Source organism: Salminus brasiliensis, chromosome 4 (genome assembly GCF_030463535.1).
Source record: "Salminus brasiliensis chromosome 4, fSalBra1.hap2, whole genome shotgun sequence".
In the NCBI taxonomy this organism is placed as follows: Eukaryota; Metazoa; Chordata; class Actinopteri; order Characiformes; family Bryconidae; genus Salminus; species Salminus brasiliensis.
In genome coordinates this window covers 30,001,270-30,022,873 of record NC_132881.1, presented here as the reverse complement: position 1 = coordinate 30,022,873, position 21,604 = coordinate 30,001,270, and the positions used below count along the sequence as shown (strand labels likewise).

The window sequence follows — 21,604 nt, the reverse complement described above, 5'->3', positions numbered from 1 at the left end:
TGGATGGAGCATCATTATTCCAGAGAACACTGTTCCACTGGGGGCTTTATACCCCTCTAGCCCACGCCTGGCTTTAAACACGGTGCCAATAGGTTCATGTTTATCAGCTCCACAGAGTCCTATTCTATTGGCAATACTTCTCTACAGAGAATAGACGAGCGCTGTGTGTGCATTTGCACATCTGTGCACACCTAAAGTAGCTGAATACATTCGTTAGAAGGGGTGTCCATAAATATGTGGACATATATTGTATGTCAGATGACATGATAAACACTACATTGCATTCTCCAAAGGAAACCTATTCGGAAGGAATTCTGTAGAATTGAACTGGAGAGCACCTGGTCTGTGAAACTCACCATTGAAAGTTCCTATATGTCAGTTATTAGTTATTAGTCCACAATGCAACTCTGGGTCGTTACAATCATCAATGCGAATGGGAAACTGCAAGACCCATTATACCCTTAAAAATCAAGGTGCTACAAAACGTTTTTTGAGCCATGCCACAGAAGAACCATGTTTGGTTCCGTTAAGGACCATGCTTGTCATAGATTTGTGTGAAGAACCTTTTAACTGGTGAAGACCCTTTTCTTCTATGGCATCGCTTTATTCATTTTAAGTGTAGAATTGGTTTCCCACAACTGAGACCCACTGAGAATTTGATGGAGTACTGAGTGTTGGCTTCTGAACGCAAATGATTTTGTCCCTCGTGATTTACTGTTTTAGGATCGTCTTCAAAAATTCATCTTGAAGCTTTGATCTGTGGTTGCAGCAGAGATGTGCTAAAGTGATTTGTGACGTTCCTCTGGCTCTGCCATTGTCCTTCAAATCCAGACATGAAAGACCCCTCATATTTTGGCTCAGATGCTCAAAGAAGTTCTAAAATGAACCTTGCTTTTTCACTTAAGTGGTCCACAACGTCCACAAAATGAGAAGAACCGAGCGTTACTTCGTTGGTAAAATGTTTCAGCACGTGACTGAGCGTAACGAGCTCGACAAGCCAATCTACAGCCTTGCAGTCTTGCTTGTGGGAGCCTACCCCCTTTGTAAGAGCGCGAAACGTGGCTGGATGTGAGAGAGAGTGAGAGAGAGAGAGAGAGAGAGAGAGAGAGAGAGGTGGGCTGTCCTTTCTCTGCCGTGGACCTGTCGCACAAGATATTTAGCATAAAGTCAGTCCCCCCTCTGCGTGGGCATCAAACATTCACTTTTCCTGCAGCCCTTATGACAGACAAACGCGCGAGAAGGGAGAAACGGCTGCTTTCGGCGTGTTTGCAGTCTGGGGAACTTTCTACATGACGGCTGACGACTCCATCAGTGCAGGACAGAAGCAGTTCAGCCACGACGAAGTTGCGTTTGGCGGGGATTACTTGCACCAAAGCGGGATCTGATGTAAGTACAAAGCCGCATTGTCTGCAGAGAACTCTGTGATGCTCCTTTACAGAAGGATGAAGCCCGTCGGAATGAAGGGCTGTGGTCGTCTCGCCTCGTGGTGTTGTATTAAAGACTGCGCTGGACAGGAATGACGCTGTAGGCGCGTGCACCGCTGGAGCAGCAGCGCATCCAGCCCAACTCTCGGCCCGCAACAGCAGATAACACAGCTTCTCCATCCATGCAGGGCCAGTCAGTTAATGTACAGACTCAGGCAGTGTATCTCGTGTCTAATGGATTGGATAGCTGAAACTGATTGGAGTTGCCGAATAGTCTAGAAGTTACGGACAGACAGACTGTGGCTAAACTAGTCCGCTGCCGGTTGCGCAGTCTACTGTTGAGCTAATGCTCCGTTATAAAACGAGCTTCATTCACGCGTTAAATTGTTGTTCATGTCAATAATTAACCGCTTTTCTGTGTAGATAAATCTATATATTTTTTTAATTATTTGAGATGAACTGAAACGAATTAGCCGGCTTTGGGTTCAGTTTATTTCCAGCCTCAGCGCATCTACAGTCCAGTCAGAGGGGAACATCATGTCCAGAACAAGCCATAAACTCAGTGCTAATTCATTTCTTTGAGGAAACCGTTTAAAACGCGTCTATAAAACATTCCTGTCCCGCCGTTTGTTTTTTAACTTAAGCTATATGTCTTATATTTTATATTTTTATAATAATTAATTTATGATTAAAATACTGTTTTCTCTGTCATAACCGGCGACTCTATTGTTCCGAGTGCGAATATTTCAGAGGTCAAAAATATTTGCGGGATCTGCTCAAATTGATAGGTGGCAGGTGCTCTGGAACCGCCTGAGACACACACACACACACACTCACACACACATACTACCTACTCTCCACTGCAACTGTTCCCGTGCCTTTGGGTTGTTTATTTAGGAGATGAATGTTTAAATATAGCTGGAATTACAATTCAAACAAGTTATTATCAGTAGCTTTTAGTAAAACTGCTGTGAAGGAGAATTAAAAGCTCTGCACTGCAGGAAGAAGCGAACATGTGCATCAGCGTTTCGTCCCTGTCACGCCAAAACCTCGTTTCTCAATTTTTGCTGTTTGCTGTTCACATTTTTTGACATAATTTGAAAATTTTATGTTGTGATTATTTGATATTGAATAGACCAGTAGAAATGCTCCAAATTGTCTTTGGACAAAATCTTTTTCTTTTTTTTTTTTTTCTTTTTTTTTTAAAGTTTTTTCGTAAGGTTCCTGCGCGACTTTGACAATATTTACATTAAAATAGGCAAACAACGACAGGCGCAATATGACCTATTACTTATTATTATTATTGTTGTTATTATTATTATTATTATCGTTGCCAGTGCTGCTGTTTTATTACATACTGTTTAAACGAAAGCATCGATATTTAAAGTGATTCTAAATAAATTATAATTAAATCATCGTATTATCATCGGGGAGCCAAAAAAAAGCCAGGAAGCATTTTTTTCAATAATCAGAGGACAGCTTTATGTAATGAAAATTAAATACATAAATACATAATTGTTATCTGACACAAAGCTGATTCGAGCCTCCGATTTTCACCGACATGCTGTGGTTTTTATCAGCTGCTGAATATAATTCTTACTGGCAGCTGGAAAATCAGTTTCCTGGGGTCTCACACTGGTTTAGTTTTTGAAGGCAAGGTTTGTACAAAACGCGCAAAAGCCCTGAGTGTGAAAGCACTGTACTTTACACGCGTCAGCGGTGCTCAGTCTGCGTTAGTTGTGTAGGTTGCAAAAAGTAAATAAAGTCTAATAGAGGGTCACGCAGGGCGTGTTTGAGCTCTATCCTACAAGGATTAGACCACCTCCATCCTCCAGTTAGTAATGCTTTTAGCCATTTGTGCTTCGGGTCCTACAGACAGCTTTCCTGATCCTACTCTACAGCCACATGTGCACTCACCGCTAAAGACCACCGGCCGAGGTGAGGGAGCGTGGAGGGAGCTCAAAGTTGCGTAATTGGGCTGGAAAAGTTTAGGAGAGCTACAACCCAGAGCTCGATGAGTTCTCTGCGCCGCTTCGAGCAGTCATGTAGAAACATCCCACTGGAGGTTATAATTCACTCTCATTCATAATCTCTGATCTCTCTTTCTGGTTTGGTTTTGTTTCTGAATTATGGGCAGCGTGTTGATGCAATATTCTATAAAAATAACATTTTTTTACCAAATCTTAATTCAGTCCAAATCTTAATAAAGCGTGTATAAACACGAGCGCTGTTATTTTGAGAGGAGCACTCCGAGTGTCTCTCTCTCTGTGTGTGTGTGTGTGTGTGTGTGTGTGTGCTACACGGTTACGCAGAGGTATAAAAAAGAAGTAGGAGAAGAAGACGAGGGGGAATGGCGCGCTTTAACACACACGGGCAAATGCAAATGGGTGTTAGGAGGGTAGAAATTAACATCTACAAACATTGGGTAGAAATTCCATCTGCCGCCAGCTCGAGTGGGCCCTTAATAAGTTCTCAGACAGCAAAGTGACACACATCTTAATCAACTCTTAATCCCAGGAATTAATTCTGGACGCGTTTATGAATAATTCCCAGCCTAATGCCGCAGCGCATGGAAATGCGTTTAGTCTGCCTCTGTCCAACCAACAGATGGACTCGACAATCTCCTGAAAAATGAGAGGATTTTCCTGCGCGTTATCTGTTCTCTTATTAGATAGATGTTTTAATGAGATCGATATGCTCATATGCAAACGGTTGTACTAGCAGAGGGCGACCGGTCCGCTTTCACCTACCAACACTGAAGCGTGTTCAGACCTCAACACTGAAGCGTGTTCACATCTCAACACTGAAGCGTGTTCACATCTCAACACTGAAGCGTGTTCAGACCTCAACACTGAAGCGTGTTCACATCTCAACACTGAAGCGTGTTCAGACCTCAACACTGAAGCGTGTTCACATCTCAACACTGAAGCGTGTTCACATCTCAACACTGAAGCGTGTTCAGACCTCAACACTGAAGCGTGTTCACATCTCAACACTGAAGCGTGTTCAGACCTCAACACTGAAGCGTGTTCAGACCTCAACACTGAAGCGTGTTCACATCTCAACACTGAAGCGTGTTCACATCTCAACACTGAAGCGTGTTCAGACCTCAACACTGAAGCGTGTTCACATCTCAACACTGAAGCGTGTTCACATCTCAACACTGAAGCGTGTTCACATCTCAACACTGAAGCGTGTTCACATCTCAACACTGAAGCGTGTTCAGACCTCAACACTGAAGCGTGTTTAGTACCCAACACAAACATGATCACATCTCAACACTGAAGCGTGTTCACATCTCAACACTGAAGCGTGTTCAGACCTCAACACTGAAGCGTGTTCACATCTCAACACTGAAGCGTGTTCAGACCTCAACACTGAAGCGTGTTCACATCTCAACACTGAAGCGTGTTCAGACCTCAACACTGAAGCGTGTTCACATCTCAACACTGAAGCGTGTTCACATCTCAACACTGAAGCGTGTTCAGACCTGAACACGGCTAAAGTCTTCTCTGGCCGATTTTATTTAATATGCATATTTTATGTAATATATTTTCTGTGTTTGGCGCAAATAGATTAAAAAACTAAACGTTCTGAGGACTTGGTGCAAAACCGCGGAACGGCCTGAAGATGTGTTTTTAGTAGATAACTTCTGAATCTTCTGAAACTTCTGTGTTTGTTTAATGTTTCTGGTTTTGATGCACAGAATAAATATCAAATATATCATAAAATAATCGTAGACCTGTTAACTGAGGATACGACAAGACTGCATTATTAATATTTTTATATTTAGTATTATGCTGGATAACGGAAAAATGTGGACACTATACAAATCCGTTTATTTTGTGAAACTAAGTTCATCAATACTGTACAGAAAATATTGTAATATACACATTTTAAAGAACAATTATTTATTAGTGAATTCTATGAAATTAGTGCGTAATTTCATAGAATTCACTAATAAATAAAACAAAATATAAAGTGCGATATATTTGATATACTACGTTTAATAATAAATATTGTTTCGAGATTTTTATATTTTCGGAGGTTACATTTAGAAAAGAATCAGTAATCGTGCAACATAAAATGTGTAGTTGTGTGTATTGTGTCTCTGTAGGGGATTTAGTTTTTTTTTTACACTTGAAAATCTTCAGGGTGTAATTTAACCAGGTATGCTATTTATATATATACCGTTATATACCATAGTGTATATTTCTACATTTCTATATATATTTCTAACATCGTTTAGGGTCGCTTTTACTTTTTAATTATTGAATATATTGGTATATTTGTCATCACTATTTGCCCTCAGATGTGGCGCTAAAGGTTTCAGCTAAAGCCATGAGCGGACTTTTAAGGTGAACCCAGGTCAAGACGTTGCCCCTATCTCTCTCTCTCTCTCTCTCTCTCTCTCTCTCTCTCTGTGTGTGTGTGTGTGTGTTTTCCACATACTGACACTGAATCGTCTTGTAAACTGCTCGTTGTCAGAGTTGAAATATAGACGCTTTAATGTGATTTCCTTTATCGCTGCTCTTGCTAGCAGTGGTAGAGGATAGTAAAGGAGGCTGCACTATAAGCCGCTCTCCGTGTGGAGTTAATGTGGCTGTAATGTAAACGTTGCGCCTCCCGCGGGGGGCAGTCACACCTTGTTCCGAACTAAATAACTAGCACACGTCACCTACTAATTCCAGCCAGATTAAAAACAGGAGGGGACTTTGGTCTCTGCGCCTACGAGTGTGTTCAGGATGTAACCAAGTCCCCTCATGAGCTGAGCATTCCTCCTGAGACCCCTGTCAGTCTCTTCGAACGCTATGTGTCCATAGCTTTAATAGCCACTTTAATACATTCTTCAAACTAAAAGAATTCTTAGGTACTAAAAAGGTCTTTAGAAGGGATGCAGCAGAAGAACTGAATGTGCAAACTGTTTAGGCACCTTCGTGTAGAGTGAGGGTCTTTTTTAAAATCTTGTGAGAGTGCTGTGTTTCACTAAAACTGGACTAAATGCGTTCCTGTTAGATCTTTCACTAATCCGAGATGATAGGTGGCTCTTGTTTCATGAGATGTTTGTAGCTGATCCTCCACATCAGTTAATCAATCACTGCTCATTAGGAACCAAACCTATGTATCTCATTGAGCTCAGAGAGAGAAATCAGGACATGCTGCTTGTGCAGACAACTGAGAATGAGAAGAGAATGACATCATCAGTACAATTTAACCGAAAGAGCTCAATCACAGACTCTGTTAAGAATATAGATAGTGTATGGCATCTGTGTGTGTGGTGTGTGAGCACATGGCTGGTCTCAGCATTGATATTATCACCATATTTCCCATATATTAGAATTGGTCCATGTCTAAGTATAGTATAATCTTTTATAGTCTACCTTGTTTAGATTGAGCACTGTCTGGGACTAAACTGCAATGCCAGTGCTGATTCTTCAGCTTTAGTCTCAGTTTAAGCTTAAAATCTGGCCCTGAAAGCCAATAGACAGTAATCTCATAAGCCACATTTTTTCATTATCGAAGGCCGAAGATGCTTGTTTCTAAATGAAAACAGGATCAATTAGATCTTCTTACATTCAGTGTGGTAGGTATTATTTTTGACTCTGAGAACAATGTGAGCTTTCCCTCTCTGTCAGGTCTCATCACATGCTAATCTTCACCCTGGGGGTCCACCTTGTGAATACTGATCACTACATGATTTCTCATTCAAATAAACACGGTTATGTTCAGATCATCTTAACCCTATGCATAGCAATTGTTTTTTGGGTTTTTTTTTTCGTACATTCACATAATTTAACATATTTCGTGTTTACTGATGGTTGCCCAACAACCAGGACTTATTTGATGGGGCCATGTTTAGCATTTTTATTGGTATTTGTACACAGGAGCACCGACTTTCTGTAGTAGAACACACTGGCTGCATTATACTCTAATAATGAAATATGTATTTTAGACATGTGTTCATTTTTTCATCATTTTTAAATGCTTTTAAACTGGGGAATAACCAATTAGCAATTAATGCCAAGCAATGTATAAACCAATCCAAAATGCATAATAAGGTCATAACAAATAGCGTCATTATAGATAATAATGTAATACATACGTGCTAAAGAAGTTTGTTAGCAAATGAATTGCTACAAAACAAAATATAAATTAAATATATATATATATATATATATCAGTAAAAGTGTTTGTTTTGTAGCAATTCATTTGCTAACAAACTTCTTTAGCACGTATGTATTACATTATTATCTATAATGACGCTATTTGTTATGACCTTATTATGCATTTTGGATTGGTTTATACATTGCTTGGGATAATATATATATATATATAATATAAATATAAATAATAATATAATTATTATTTTTAAGATTAAGGCCTTGTCTACCTTTCTTTCAAAAAAGCCAGGATCTTTACTAAAAAAGAGTGAAGTAAAGACCTGAAATAACAAAATTGATGTTTCTGACGGCCATGAGATTTAGATGACGTGACCTACAGAGCAGCGGTCAGTGAGTTTATGGATCTGGTGCAGTTTTGTAAAAGTTGTTCCAGTTGTTATGAATGCCTGTTTCACCTCATGACGAACTAAATAAACTGCTTATGGGCAGATCAGAGCGTCACGGGGAAATTTAAGAATAACTTTTTAATAGCATCTCTCTCAAGTCCAAGGTCATCTGGATCCCTTCATTTTGCTCCTTATTCATTCTCTGCCACTCTGCAGTGGGCTGGAGGGGTTATGGCCAGGTTAGATCCGTGGTTATGCAGTGGTAGGTCAGTTCTGTTTAATTTCCTGTGCGCTTTAGTGGAGCAGAGTGCGCTTTCTAAGATCAGGATGATCTGCTGGCTCTTTGCAGCCTTTAGGCGAACTGAGCGGTGGGCTTCACTCCACCTTCACAGCGGGTCCCGAGGAGCGCTAAGGGAGTGATTCTCTCCCATATGAGAGGTGTTAACTGCTGTTGTATAAATATACGAGTTGTTATTTTAGCTTCTATTACGGACCATCGTTCCTCGCGAAACTGCTATTTAAAGATGGGGTGTCGTGTGTTTGCGCTTAAAATATAAATAGTAAAATATACCATAAAGCACGCCGGCCGTGTACTGTCTCTTATATATATATATATAATCTCATTTGTTTCGCTTTTTTTATATTCGTTGAAGAATATTAAGAATTAATATTGAAGAATGAATTAATAAAATAATCTAAAATTACTTTTGACTTCCATTGAAAGTTAATTTTTTCTTTCTCCTGGTTTTTGGAGATATAGAGGTTTTTTTTTTTATTCGAGACGATATATTACATATACAGTAATATAATGAACGGAATATTATATATACAATAATAATATATACAGCTGTCTAGTCGTGGCATTTTCTTTTTTTCAGTTTAACGTTGATTTATGAAAGGCTGTTTTTTCTGTTTGGGTTGTTTCCTTTTTATTCTTCTTCGTATTATTTTTGGGTGAAATACACTTCACTTAAATTGAGGTTTTAGTGAACAGGAGAACGGTTGCTCCCGCGCTCTCTTTACGCTCTATTTTATATCTCGCCACGCTGACAGTCCCAGGGTTGATCCCATTTTCAACGGCTCATTTCTCAATCCAGTGGAACTGTGTGATTTCCGCGCGACTTACAATCTTACACTAAAGCGCTGTGTGCAATCAAATACAAGTCTGCCTGCCTTGGTTTAGGAGTGTGAGCTGAACTCGTCTATATTTGTCTAAAATTAGCTACTGTTTTCATGTGACTTGGATTAGAAATGAACTGAAGCAGAGGCTGTCCAGTCTGGAGCTGCACGAGATGCAGACTTTCACTACAAGCCAGTTTAGAGGACAGTGAAATCTGGAACGCGTTAAATTAGTGTGATTTGAACGTTTTTGTGAGTTTATTTTTTGAGCTTATTAATGGGACCTAAATAAACCGCGTGCGCTATTAATTCTATAACCCTACAGTTTCACCATCGCCGCTGAACATGAGAGCACTGTCCTCAGAACACAGCTCTATTTGACTCGTTTCTAGCTTGTTCTAACGCTGTCTCTGTTTGTCTATGTGTGCAGAGTCTGGAGGGGGTTATGGATTTTAACCTGCTGACGGAGGCCGAAGCCCGCAGCCCCGCGCTGTCACTCTCCGACTCCGGGACTCCTCAGCATGACCAGAGCTGCAAAGGCCAGGACACCAGCGGTCAGTTCTTACAGGCACACATACACCTTTCCCTAACCACAAATATCCCCACCGTGAAAGAGAACAGCGCAGGCGTTTGGGGACACATCTGTCTGTAATGTAGTTTAGCTTTTATTTTAGCAACGTTTAGGAAACGTTGAGAGAATTTGATTGGCAACTAAACTAAAGTCATTCCGTTATTTCTGTTCAGCATTTTGGTCTGTTCTTAATAACCAGGATACGCAGTGCTGCACCCGGCAGACATTCATCACGACCCTCTTTAAACAGGAATATGAACGCGTTCGGGGCACCTCTGATAACCCTGGAGCTGATTAGGACTTCGCAGCTCTTTCATTTGGCTTTCAGCTCAGCAGCTGATGATGTTCAAGTAACTGAACGCAGATGCTGTTTCTGAAAAGAGTTAGAGACTGTTTAAAACACGCCAACGTCAAAATGAATAGTATTAATCTATTTTCAGTTTAGAGCGAGATTTCAGTGGATTATATTTGTACAGAAGCTGGTTACAAAGGGTTTAAAAAAAGGGTTTATCTGTAGAAAACAAATGAGAAGTGAGAAAGTGATTTCTCAAAGTGACTACTGACATATTTAAGACAGTGGTAGTCATTTTCCAGACCTAAATAAACATTTTTAGCAGAAGACCCAGAGCTGAGAGTTGATGATACTCACAGATTTAAGCAGAAAGATGCTCAGCTCTAAACCTATACTTTTAAAATAAAGGTGTTAAAGTAGATTAATTGAGTAATGCCATAGAAGAAGATTTTTTAGATTCTTAAATAAACATTTTTGTTAAAGAGATATGTGAAGAACCTTTGCCTCCACTTTTTCAAACCTTTGGAAGTTCTTCACTCATTCTTTTTGCAGAAATGTTTCTTTATAGAGCCAAAAGTGGTTCTTCATCACTCAAACCCCTTTGTATCACCTTAACTTTAACTGTGTACAACACTTTGCTTATCAGATGTACTAAACTTAACTAAGTTCTAATGTTGATGTGCCAAATAAACAAATATAAAAAACACTAAAACAATTAATTCATTTCCATTCTTTCAGTCAAATACATTTGCTAATTCTTAACAACACTTTTTCTTGACTTTATTATCAGTTTATCAGTAAACTGAAATATTGATGAGCTGAAATTATGTTAAGAAAAAAAAAACGCTGCCAAGAAAAAACATAAAGGTTAAGAATCTGTGCTGGAAAACTTCAGTTATCAAATGCCATCAAGTTCCAGACCTTCAAAGAAATAAATCTCTGGCAGTGATAAGAGGTTGACATGAAAGGTGGGTGCATCTGAGTTTATGGAGCCCACTGAAGAGAGCTTAAAACACAGATGCATTTAACACAGTGGGGCCTATTAACAACCAGAGAAAAGAGAAAAATGTAATACTGAGACTGCAGTTCAACATAAGGTCAAGATGTCAGACAAAAGATTGAGTCATCATACTGAAATGCTGAATAATAATAATAATGTCTTTTGAACAGAACTAACTTTTACAAGGATCATTAGGAAAGCAGAGTAAAACTATCTGTAGTTAAAGTTCATTTTGCTGGCATTACCATGCTCCAGATCAACCACACTGCTTGGATTATTTACTTGATGTGTATTTTCATAAACTGAAATCCCATAGTGGGGGACACAATCCCCCATAAAGATATTACTGCTTTTCATAAAATAATAAATAAGAACTTTAAATAAACACTGTGATTAAACCTCCCAGAGCGACAATTCACTTTACAACAGCCTGCAGTTAATAAGCTGCTATTTTGTTAAACATGGCAACAAAAATGCGTCTTCAACATTTGTAAAGAATATTTGGCATATTAAAAAAAAGTTACAAACATCTTTATGAGCTAACATTGGTCTAATAATGCTGTGGACAGTGAAGGACAGTGGAGAAGCTGCAGATACATTCACGTTTAATTGGAGCCAAATGTGAGGAGGGACATGGCGACCACTCATAAATCTCCCTTTAACAAGCCTGCAGGCATAACAGCAAGCCAGCAGGCTTTCATCAAAATGGTAAAACAGCTTCCCATCAGAAAAAAACAGAAAGCATTGGAAGGAAAGGAGTGAGAACTGCACCGTTTAGAGCTCATTTTAGAGCTCAACATGTCATGAGATACATGTATATATTAAACATATTAGTATATATTAAAATGTAAACTTACCCTCAAAATGGAAGACTTCTGAGCACATTTGATATAAAAAAGATAAATGTTAATTATGTTGTTTAGTAGTAATTGGACGAAAGAAAAACTTCCATGGCTTTGGGATCTTTGTGCATTTCTTTTTTCATAGTTTATTAGTGGTTTTGTTTCCCTATGTTTCTACAAGACGTCTGCATATTTTTATTTATTTTATTTTAGTGAATAGCATTAGCATAGCATGTCCTTTATTAAAGCATAGCATGTCCTTTGCTATTAAAATAGCATTGTAAGATTGGGAATTAATTATTAAAAGTTTTCATAGCACAGATAAACTCTTTGTAATTAACATAGGTTCCAATGATAAATACATACACTTTTCCAAACTGGGAACATTTATAAACATAAACGCACATTAACATAAATGCACATCTATACAATACATATTTCGTAAAGTAAAACACAATCCACACACCACACAGATAAGTAGCAGTATTTTTTTTTATGTTTGTCTTTGGCATGTGATAATGCTCTGTGATATTGCTTTATTGTGGCACTATGGAGTGTTGGAAATCCTTCTTATTATTTAGAAATGCTCCTACAGTTAAGTCCTTGCCAAACAGCTCCAAACCTGCCCTGTCACTAATGCCTGATCCTGGGATTATGTGGCCAGCTAATTTAGCCCCTTCTGTGAGGTCTTCAGTTTGCAGAACCCTGGCCCACAGAGAGAGGATTTTGCCCCAGACATAACAAAGGAGTGTTTGGTCCAGCTCCTTACCTTGCTTTTGTGTCAGTCATTAGTCCTTTATCTTTGGTGGGATTTGTTTTCAAGCAAAAACATTCTCTCATGTAGACTGAATTTTTCCTTTTAGGCACATTGGTATTTTAGAGGGTAGTAGGAGTTAGGTCTATTTAGAGCAATGTTTTTTTCAGTGCAAATATATCTTAGTACACAAAAGTTCAGCCTCTTTACAGTTGTTTTTATTCTGGTTCAACACAGACACAGAAAAATCCCACCAGAATCAGACAGATGAGTCAAACCCTGAGGACGGGTCTTTGAAGAAGAAGCAGCGCAGGCAGAGGACACATTTTACCAGCCAGCAGCTCCAAGAACTGGAGGCTACCTTCCAAAGGAACCGCTACCCAGACATGAGCACACGAGAGGAGATTGCAGTGTGGACAAATCTTACAGAAGCACGAGTGCGGGTACGTGTCCTATATAAAAATCACCTTTTTAATTAAAAATTCAAATGACATTTTAATGATGATTTTAGCTTAATCGTGATTTCATTGGTTCTACTGTGAGTGATATTTTATAAATATAACATACAGATTAGACATAATAGACTTGCTTTATTGTCATTGTACAAGAAGTAATAGTTGATTACAACTGAGTAATGATGTGATCAGAATAGAAAAAGCTAAATATATTTTTATACAGTGATTCAGTCTGTGTCCTTAAATTGTACTACGGTTGAAAAATCTGCATGTATTTTATTCAGATATAATATAGCAATATAATATATAGCAAGCCCTGTGATATTTATCCTACCCAGTGATGTATATCTGCATTTCATCAAAACTGTAGCAAATATTGGTGCTGTGAATAGAATAGAAATGACTACAATTGTACAGTGATTCAGTTTCTGAATCCCTGAGTTTGACTGTGGTTCAAAAAAATGCTAAGTGTACTTAATTCAAAACTTGATTCATATAGAATAAAATAGAATAGTTTCTATTTCAGATCCTATAATACCTAGGATAGCTTCTTTTTATTGTGCAGGTCTAGTTCAATTATTCAATAGTTCAATTAAAACGGTACTGAATATTGGTACTGCGAAAATAATAGAACAGAAATAACTATAATTGTACAAGGATTCAGTTTGTGACTCTATAAGTTTAAGTCCAATTGATAAATTGCTTAACATACTTCATTCAAATGTATAAAACATTCCAAATATAGAAATACATCATATTATTGTAATTATTCTCAGTTTATATCTCAGCTGAAAGGCAAAACAGTGTTGGATTGACATTTTATTTAATGTGCAAATAAATGAGGTTCACTTTTGAATCAAGTAATTGTCAAGCAAACTGAATGCACCTTTCCATATTCTCCATCAGCTACATCATCACTCAGATAAGATTTAAGGGGATTATGCTGTATATGTTTGTTCTCATGTGGTTTTAAGTAGATATAGATACACTGGAGATAATAAATAATAAGATGCATCTCTAAACCAAGGGATATCAATTTAAGACCTTATGCTTAAGTAATGTGGAATTATAAAATATGCTTTAATACTGGAAAAAAGCCAAGTCAGCTAAAGCAAACAGTGTGAGACTGTTTCAGTTGACCTGAAATCCCTTTTGTCTGTATCACATGTATGTGTAATGTCATACAGTTGTGTTCATATAGAAACACACACAAGTCATGTGCAAATCCAGTGCTATTCCTCTCAAATCACAGCCAGCAGTTCTGGTTATTGAAGCGAGGTAGAAGTATAAAGCAGGTGGGCTCCTGGGCTGATGGATGACAGTACAGTCGCTGCCTTCCCGCCTGCCTGACATCTAATGGATCAAATTCATGTTGGACAGAGGAAAGGTCACATAGCATGCAGTCTTGGTTGTTATTTTGAAAGAACAACAGGGCTAGAGCTGCCCCTGTCCTAATGTCTATCAGTGGCCTTCTGAACCGTGCATGTATGCCACTAATCCTAGCTGGACACTCGCTCCCGCCACATATTCCACATGCTTCCTCTGTCATGTTGATTTATGCAATTGAATGAGAATGTGTTCCTAATACACTCTCAAAGCCTAAATCATGGCCCTGACCTAAAGCCAAACTGACCCAGGCTGCCTTTGAAGGCCTAGCCACAGGACCACACAGAGTAGTGATTGATTTTGTTAAAGAAAACCTTGGTCATGCTGCTACTGCTGGTCACTGAGTAACTTGGCTGTATTAAAAAAATGCATTACTGATCTTGGAGTTATATTGTCGGTTATGTATTATGATCTTCTGTATGTATGAGAACTTAAGAAATAGATAAAGTCTTAAAGTCCAGTTTTGACAACTAGCTGTAGGCCACATCTGTACTGTATCATATGGGTGAGTGAATCTTTCACAATATAGCAGAGAATCTAAATAAAGACCAGAGCCAGTCTGACAATCCAGCTAACATTTGACATTCAGTTATTTCTGTGAGGCCTTAAACACCATTGCCAAGCATGAACGTCACTGGAAAAAAGGAGAATGTTTCAAAGAGCAGGGGATTCCCTGACTCTTAAAATAAACGTGCATTATGTGTGTTGAAAATACACGCAACCACAATCCAGTCATGTGGTATACTGCACTCTAGCTCCACTGTCCATATGAATCATTGGTCACAGCCATAGTAGTGTATAGTAGTGTTCCGCAGAGGCGATACTGACCTACTTTCTTTCAACCCCCTTGTAAGCACCATATAAACAGATCTCTGTCATTCACTCAGATTACATTTTTCTATTTGCTCGTTTTACTGTCTGACTCTTAGTGCAGAGATGAAACCATAATATCATCAAAAGTCCACCTATTAATGAGCATTAGATGAGATTTTCAAATACTGTAGGTTTTATTAGGAATAACAATTGGATTTTACCTTTTCATTTTATTCTTCAATTCAGCTCAGTGTATGCTTAAGAAAACAAATTTTGAAGAGCTAAATTCAATATTTTCTTATAAAATTTGCAATTAAAACTTTAATCCACCTACATCCTCTAAAAATAGGGTCTTAAATTTGACTAATATGAAGGAAGTTCTCTCCCTCCTCTCTCTGTTCTTACAGACGAAGCTCATAATAAGAATAATTTAGTTTAATAAATCAAAGCTAATATGGTTTGATAATGCATAGTTCTTTTATAATGAAAAACGTTTTTTTTTTTTTTTACATCTGTAATTTCCCCTTGAAATACTGTTTTCAAAAAGTGTGATAAAGGTGCACCTTGTCCCAGTTATATACTTATATAAGCATATATTACATATAAACATATTTATAATGTTTATTTTTATTTTATTATAAGCTTATTGTAAGGTTAGCAATAAAACTTTTTTATGCAAAAATAAAACACTTTACCAGAATAAACCATATAGTAATTGATAATAAAACCTAAATAAAAAGATTCCATTATGTCCTTTTGACTCTTTGGTCTTTGCCCAATCCAGGTATGGTTTAAGAACCGCCGTGCCAAGTGGAGAAAGCGAGAGAGGAACCAGCAGGCTGAGCTGTGCAAGAATGGCTTTGGTGCTCAGTTCAATGGACTCATGCAGCCATATGACGACATGTATTCGGGCTACTCTTACAACAACTGGGCTACCAAGAGTTTGGCCAGCAGCCCCCTGTCGGCCAAAAGCTTTCCCTTCTTCAACTCCATGAACGTCAGTCCACTGTCCTCCCAACCCATGTTCTCCCCGCCCAGCTCCATCCCCTCCATGAACATGGCCTCCTCCATGGTGCCCTCCGCAGTGACAGGGGTGCCAGGATCAGGCCTGAATAACCTAGGGAACCTGAACAACCTGAACAGCCCCACGCTCAACACGGCAGTGTCAGCAGCCGCCTGCCCTTACGCCACCACGGCCAGCCCGTACATGTACAGAGACACCTGCAACTCCAGCCTGGCCAGCCTCCGGCTCAAAGCCAAGCAGCACGCCAATTTTGCATATCCAGCCGTGCAGAACCCTGTGTCCAACTTAAGCCCCTGCCAGTACGCTGTGGACCGGCCCGTATGAACCCCTTCCAGCCCGTCGGAACCCCAGTGTCCCCGTCTTGCCCTCAAACCCACTCCCAATCCAACCCACCGTTGAATTCTGAGGCATCAGCCAGCAGTTTGGACTGCTTAAGAAAATGTGTTTTTTGAACAAGACTGAGCGCCATAGGAATAAGCTTCACAAGGAACTAACCGAGAGACAAACTCTCACTGGACCATGCCTCAAAGGACTCCATCAGAATATGTTGAGACTTTGACGCTGAACCGACCAACTGTTAAGGGGGGAGGGGGGCGGGGGAAGGATCTCTACAGTTTCTCTTCTGCATGACTAGAATGCGTTACAAGGAAGAGGACTCCATGGCACTGGTATGAAACCCTATGCCAATTTAAAATGTCCAAAATGCTCTCACCATCAACAAGCAAGGCTCATGCATTCGCAATACAGGCAAAAGGATGGATGTACATAATGGACTTTCTGTTTTTGTATGTGACGGGAAAAAAAAACAACAACTATCTATGAAACGACATAGTGCTTTAAAGATGAGATAAGCATGTTCCTCAAGAGCAGAACCTGGATCATTGTGCCATGAGTACCTCCTTAGGAATTTTAATCTTTGTTGTGAATTCCATTCACCTAGGTTAAGAGGTCGAGGGTCAGAGGTTGTTGTCAAATGGGAAGATGAAAAGTAGCAATTGAGTAGTTTGAGAGAAAAAAAACAAATGATACATGAGTAAAAAATATGTTCCAGCTTTGCAGGAACCCAGAAAATTAGGACCTTCTTTAAAAAAAAAAGCCATTGAATATATAGTTTTGTGTGGTGTTCTAAAAAGGGAGTCTATGACTGTAAAATAATGTATGTAAGAGTGCAGTTGTTATAAAACAAGCTTTTTTGGTGTAGCTTGCTTTGTCTCATTAAAAGGAAAATAAAGGATTATTTGTTTTGAGTAACTAACACACTGAAAGAACACAGAATTCCGCCTCTCCAAATATGTTTCGTCACATGTGTCATTGGTCCAGGTCAACAGTAGTCTACGCGGAGTGTCCTCTTAAAGTCCTTGCAACCCCATAGCAACGTTATCTAAGCGCCATGGTGATGGCATACAGCCGGACAGGAGGAGAAGGAGAGTGGGAGATGGGAAAGATATACATGTTCCTGTTGACTCGTCACTGATCTGTTTGACCTACAGGCTTGGAGAGGTCTTCAGCGTGGCCGGCACTTTCTCCTGAACATCCCACATTGGGCATAGAGGGAAGGGGGGGGGGGGGGGTTCTTGGTGCTGTGCCTTCTCTGCTGTGAGGAATCAGGGCCAACATTACATAAGCACATAAGAGGCGTCCCTCCAGAGTGTCACAACTGTGGGGACTGCCCAGCCTCGCAGCCACAGCCAAACTAAACCTGTGTTCCTTCAGCTGTTCACAGAAACGTACACTGCTCCAGACCTTTCAGCTCAGTTCCTCCACTGATTTACAGAGAGCAGAGCTCAGCAGCAGAGGGGAACTAGTTCTGAAAATTAGGTTTCATTAAAAGATTGTAAATTCTGTCAGACCAATCATTCTGATTTACGCTTACAGCTACTTTTACATATGACTTCAAGTTTCCACCGCATAGATAACTTCGACTTTTATGTAATTTACATCGACTCCAGTGACGAAAACAACAACTCTTAAACTGGATACATTTGCAAACGTGTTATTTCGAACCTACATGACCATTTGTAAAATAATCATTTAAAAAAATCATGACGGCAAAATGATTTGTTTCCATAAATCATACATCCTCTCATATTTCCATAGATACTCACAATATAGAATAAAAATAGATCAAAAGACTTCACAGGCTTCTAGAGTAACATTTGTGATGTCAGCTTTTCCATCATTTTAAGTTGATGTTATTTTTTACACTGCATCTCATAACATAACAAACAGTAGAGCACATTTCAATAACACACAGACACAAAGGGACCATATATACAACAGCATGTACAAAAGACATCTGAGAAAATAGTTGCATATGAACAGCCATTTGTTAAAAAAAAGTAAATAAACAAATCAAACATAATAATACATGAAACATAAAAATGCATCATGTGGTACAAATCAGTTCAACTAGGGTTAATAAAGGTTTAATAAAAATTGAGCGAAACACAGATAAACTCCAACTATTTAATTGAGCTGGATAAACCTGGTTCAGCTGCTACTTTTTGACACTGAACATGTTTTTTACAAAGTAAAAAAAATGTGTTTTACAGTGTTGATGATTTTCAGTCCTCTCTTTGAGGTTCAGTATAAGTAAAATCACCCTCAATGACCTAGTTTATCTAATTAATTCTTCATTAAGGTAAATCAGGTGAGCTGCTGGTAAAACTGAACAAATGCATACAGTGACTAGAGTCAAACCTGTGTTCTTCTACATGGGCATGAGTATAGTCTTTGGAAATAAGAAGCTATTGTTATTTTGTACTGTATTTGTACTGTATGTCTGTTTCTTAGTGTTTTTTCTAAACTTATGTAAAGTCAGTTTCAAGGACAGGGATTAAGCCCAGTCCTTGCACAGCATTCTAAATGACGAGTCTGAAGGACAAGGCTTAATTTCTGTCTATCTAGGAAACCAAGTCATAGTGTTTTTACTGGCAAAACACACCTACTACTGAGATACTGCCAAAAACTATTGCACAGTACTGTAGCTGTTTGAGACCTGGGAGATTATGAACTCCAAATCATTTGTAGATCAAGCGTCTTTTTAACATGAGTGGTCACAGACAATAGCCTCAACTGTTCCTGCCGGCAAGCCTGTGTGTGCGACTGTAAGAGCTGCCTGTGCGAGTGTGCTCCGCAGACGGAGATGAGGCTCGGTCACACTGATGATCCTCTCTCAACACTCTGAATCAATATCTCACTGGAGGGTAAATATCCTCTAGTCCCCAATGTTTACTCCACACAACAGACTGTGAACCAGAAAGAGAACGCATTTACAATGGTCATGACCCATGCTCTGAAAAATCCTTCTAACTGGTGAGCGTAGTAACAATCACCTCAGAGATTTCGCCTACCTATAAAGCTAGGTAAAAGCTCTATTTTCAGATTGTGCCATGGAGTTGTACTTGTTCAAAAACTAAAGCTGCTCACCGACACACTCACTGCTGTGTTTCTGCATGGACACAGCCAGCATTTCAAGGACATGAACTACAACAGCGAGATCGCATGCTTAGAAACAGCCCATTTATATCATATTGGAAACTGCACTTAAAAAAGTGATGCTTTAAGTAGACCTAATTTAGAGGTACACACCAGCTCTACTACTTTTTTTTACTACTTTTTAACTACTTTACAGTAACACAGCATTGTTCTGTTGTGTAAATATAATAATTATAATATTTAGCATTATATTTACACATACTTGTATTAATAACACATTATCAAGAAAATCCATATCACTCCTCAGCCAAAGCAGTTGTAGTTGATGCTGAGTGACGGACACAGCATGTAATTACAGTCTTCAGTTACCTTGTTTGTCTGAAAAAGGCATACAAGCAGGACTGTGACTAAACGTCTTTCACTTCAATTACAATCAACAGATTACCTCAGAAACAGCGAGCATTCCCCTCTCCTCTTACAGCCACACACACACAAACTCACACACACACACACAGTACTGTTGTTAAGGTCTATGACACCAAAGCAAGCTTAGGAATGATGAATGCAAACAAATATTAGTGCAGTAAAAAGTGTTTTTCCTTTACTACAATTAAGGAAATGGTTAAACAAACCAAAACACTGTTTTTTATAGGACAGATGTCTGTATTCATTGACACATTAATATTAATATTTCATTATGAATATATAGTACTGTTCAGAGTTTATAGGCAGCCAAACATTAATCTCTGCAGTTTCAGTATTTTTGCTTGTACAGCCGCAAGAATGAAAAACTTTAAATCTAGTAAAAGATTACATTTGAAAGAGGTAGTTCATATCTTGTGAGCTAGTTAAAAGAACAAAGCTTGTTCCAGATTCCTCTTGGACGTCCAGCGTCACATGTGGAATTGTTCTAATTCTATTACCAGCTCACGCTATTGAACATATTTAACATAATTCGCCAAATAAGGCGTTAAAAGATAACAATACGTAATACTAGACTCTCATGGGGACAGATTTGGACCTTTTTGTAATGAACACAGTGATCAAAATCTCCACTTTTTCTATGAATGTTATTTGTATTTATTGTAATATTAGTTATTTACTGGGCAAAAAACCTCACTGCCAGCATAAAGATACAAGACTTATTTAAAGAACAGCTGAATAAGGGAGATAATGTGTTGCAGGTTATTATTCCATGTTATTTCATAACATACATTTTACTACAGCCTAAACAAATTAATATAATAAACTTATTTGATACATACAGAGCCATTCCACACAATTAACAACATTAAAACATGCTTAAACTATTTACTTGTAAATGTACAAACTTCAGATCTAATATTATGACCTGGATGCTAGTATTCATTTTCATCTAAAAGTACATCACAGGGTCTACAAGAACAGGATATTATGGAACTTGTCACACCAAGACTTGCAGTCATGAAATAATGAAAACCTTTTAAAAAGCTCATTATCAGAAGTCATCTCTTACATAACACGTTCAGCAAAGGTATTGTGCTTCATGTCAAGAAGCACTGGCCTAATTCGTTAATTGCACATATAGTTGGAAGTCTCAACTTAATTACATTTTTTTAATCAATGGTACAGTGAACTCATGTCATGGGGCACAACGCTGAAATGAATATGAAAAATGGGATAAAAGTTATTGAAGCCTGAACAGAGTGTCTTAATCATGATAATTAGCGCTGAAAATAAAAACACAGTGGAAGAAATGTCATTTCTTTTTTATACTACGTTCTAAATGAGGATTAAAGAAATTAAAGTCTGTCGGGGTGGCTCTCCAGAATTATTAACTAGACAAACTGTCATGTCTCAATATAATGAGCTGTTTGTATGAGCTGCCATACTAATATATTTATTGCACATCTGAACTTATCTGAACTCAATTTAGTGTGAAAGTAGACTTCTAAAACATGTTTTTATAATTAAGATAATGTCTTTGTCCATAATAATA

At 38.5% G+C, this 21,604-nt stretch overlaps 1 protein-coding gene across 1 annotated transcript; it reads left to right on the top strand.

Annotated features, from left to right (window-relative positions):
- Window positions 1-1,299: 1,299 nt before the first annotated feature.
- On the top strand, window positions 1,300-16,512 carry pitx3 (paired-like homeodomain 3). Its single transcript, XM_072676921.1, has 4 exons — window positions 1,300-1,386; window positions 9,482-9,605; window positions 12,748-12,953; window positions 15,949-16,512. Exons 2-4 carry the CDS (start codon window positions 9,497-9,499, stop codon window positions 16,510-16,512), a joined length of 879 nt encoding a protein of 292 aa, XP_072533022.1. The 5' UTR covers window positions 1,300-1,386; window positions 9,482-9,496.
- Window positions 16,513-21,604: the final 5,092 nt, after the last annotated feature.